Genomic DNA, 2598 nt, shown 5'->3' with positions numbered 1-2598 from the left:
ATCACATTGACAGTCATCAAGTCACTTGGAAGGAAAAATTAATTGTTCCTTACAGGAACGTAGCTGGGTGCCCCAGCATCCTTGGTAAAAAGGTAATTTGCTGCCCCTATAAGGAGAAAGCTTTAAAAATATTGTTTTCTACATCCCTGCTTCCTTATGTTGCTGTTTACTGCTATAAAATCATTGCCAGACTCTGGGTTGCGTTCAGAAACATTACATTTGTAATATTTTGTACATTACCGTTGTTCAGAAAGAAAACGGGAGTGATGTAATTTCACCATCTTTTTAACGTTTTCTAACCTACATTTTACATTTTTTAGAACCTGGGTAATTATGTGAAATCTGTATTCAATACACAACCCTGATATTGAAGCTCGCACGGAACATAATGTATTGTTGAGCCTTGCAAGGAAAACAAAGAAAGAAAGAAAATGAAACAATCAACAAACGGTTAAACTCATGGTTGACCGTTTCTTTCAGGCAGTTACTAGTGTGTTTTCGGGACGGATAATTGTGAGGAAGGTGGCTTCTGAGCAGAAAAAGTGGAAAGTGAATTCCGGAGTGCAGAAACTTTCATGAGAAATGGACAAGTTCGTACTCTTTTGTGCAGCAGCATGAAAAAGCGTTGTGTCTTATCTGTAAAGAAACTGTGGCGGTGTTTAAAGAACACAACATCAAGACACAATACGAAACAAAGCATAAAAACAAGTACGATGATTACGTCGGATCATCCCGCAAAGAAAAAATTTCAAAGTTAAGCAACGATGGAGGACTGAAGAAACTCTTCAACAAAAGAAGGCAAGAGAATGAAGCAGCAGGAAGGGCAAGTTTTTGGGTGGCTCACATTTTGAGTAGAGAGGCCAAGCCATTTTCTGACTGCGAGATGGTAAAAAAGTGTGTGCTAGCTATTGTGGAAGAAATGTGTCTGGAAAAGAGACAAGTTGAAGATTTGGGAAGCAACCTTCTGTCACAACTGCAGAGCGCAGCTAAGACTTTTGAGGTGTTTTCGATTGCTGCTGACGAGTCTACAGATATCAGTGACACTGCGAAACTATTAGTGTTTATTCGGGGTATAAACAGTGCATTTCAAATTACTGAAGAACTTGGTGCAATGCAAAGCATGCATGGCACCACCACTGCTGAAGATTTGTTTCGAGACGTTTCTGCAGTAATTAACAAACTTGGACTGCCTTGGAATAAATTGGTAAGTGTGACAACAGACGGCGTGGGAAGTATGATGGGACGTCACAACGGACTGGTTGCCAAAATACGTCAAAAGGTCCTTGAATGCAACGGTTCACGACCTATCGAGCTGCATTGCATTATTCACCAGTAACATCCATGTGGCAAGGTTCTAAACTTAAAGCACGTTATGCAGGTTATCATCGAAACTGTGAACTTCATCAAATCACACGCATTAAATCACAGGACTTTCAAGGAGTTTCCGAGTGACATTGAATCAGAACACGAAGATGTCGTGTATCACAGTGAAGTCCGTTGGTTAAGTCGAGGAAAGGTGTTGAAACGCTTTTTCAATCTGAGGCATGAAATTGGTATTTTCGTGACAGAAAAATCAAAAGAAGTACCGGAGCTAAGCGATTCATCGTGGCTGTGGGATTTGGCGATTTTGTGTGACATCACGTGCTTCTTGAATGAACTTAACATAAAGCTGCAAGGTAGAAGTAAATTGATCTCGGGCGTATATGCAGACATCAAGGCTTTTGAAACAAAGCTACAATTATTCGTACAACAAAGTGAAAAAATCAATTTCTGCACTTTCCGACGTGCACAACATAGCTTCATGAACAGCCTGATGCCTTTTCAAAGATAAGAATAATCAGACTTTTGAAGCTGTTGCAAGAAAACTTTAACGGACGATTTTCCGATTTTCTTGACCTGCGTGATGAAGTACGTCTTTTTCAAAATCCGTTTTCAGCAGATCCATCAACTGCAACAGCCACACTGCAACTAGAACTCATTGAACTGCAATGTCAGGCATCTCTACACAACAATTAACAGTTTTTTATGCTCAACTCTCACCTGAAGATTTTCCAAACGTCAGGAAGCAAGCGCTGAAAATGGTTTCAGTGTTTGCTAGCACGTACGTATGTGAACAAACATTTTCTGTGTTGCGGATTGGTGTGTCAAGTTTTGAACCAGACATTGAAAAGTTAGTTTCTGCAAAGCAACCACAAACATCGCACTAATAAATTGTAAGTACAAAAAAACAATTTTAATTCTTTGATTTTGGCTTCTTGCTATTTTTACAAATATTAATTGTCTGTATGTGTGAAGGATTTTCTTACGTTTGCGATATTAGCGTTTAAAAGCTTCAATTAAACGACGCCGTACGATTTGTATGCTATTTATGTCGGAAGATGTTCTGGCCCGCGAACATCGTGCTAAATGTGCTAATGTGGCCCATAGGCAAAAAAAAGGTTGGGTATCACTGTTCTATATTGATTAAATACCATCCTCGAAGAAGTCTCAAAGCGCACAGGTTGAGTTTGATCGTTCTAAGCAAAGGTAGAAACTCTACATATTTTATGTGTGTGAGATTTAAATTCGTGTAGAATTAAATTTAAGTTTAGTTGGAAA

The 2598-nt window shown here is 39.1% G+C and overlaps 1 protein-coding gene across 1 annotated transcript; it reads left to right on the top strand.

Annotated features, from left to right (window-relative positions):
• Window positions 1-883: 883 nt before the first annotated feature.
• On the top strand, window positions 884-1336 carry LOC145980234 (general transcription factor II-I repeat domain-containing protein 2-like). The gene has a single exon (XM_083113249.1). It carries the CDS (start codon window positions 884-886, stop codon window positions 1334-1336), a length of 453 nt encoding a protein of 150 aa, XP_082969375.1.
• Window positions 1337-2598: the final 1262 nt, after the last annotated feature.

Source organism: Lepisma saccharinum, chromosome 27 (genome assembly GCF_977018435.1).
Source record: "Lepisma saccharinum chromosome 27, izLepSacc3.1, whole genome shotgun sequence".
Lineage (NCBI taxonomy): Eukaryota > Metazoa > Arthropoda > Insecta > Zygentoma > Lepismatidae > Lepisma > Lepisma saccharinum.
This window is presented reverse-complemented; position numbering and strand designations above follow the sequence as displayed.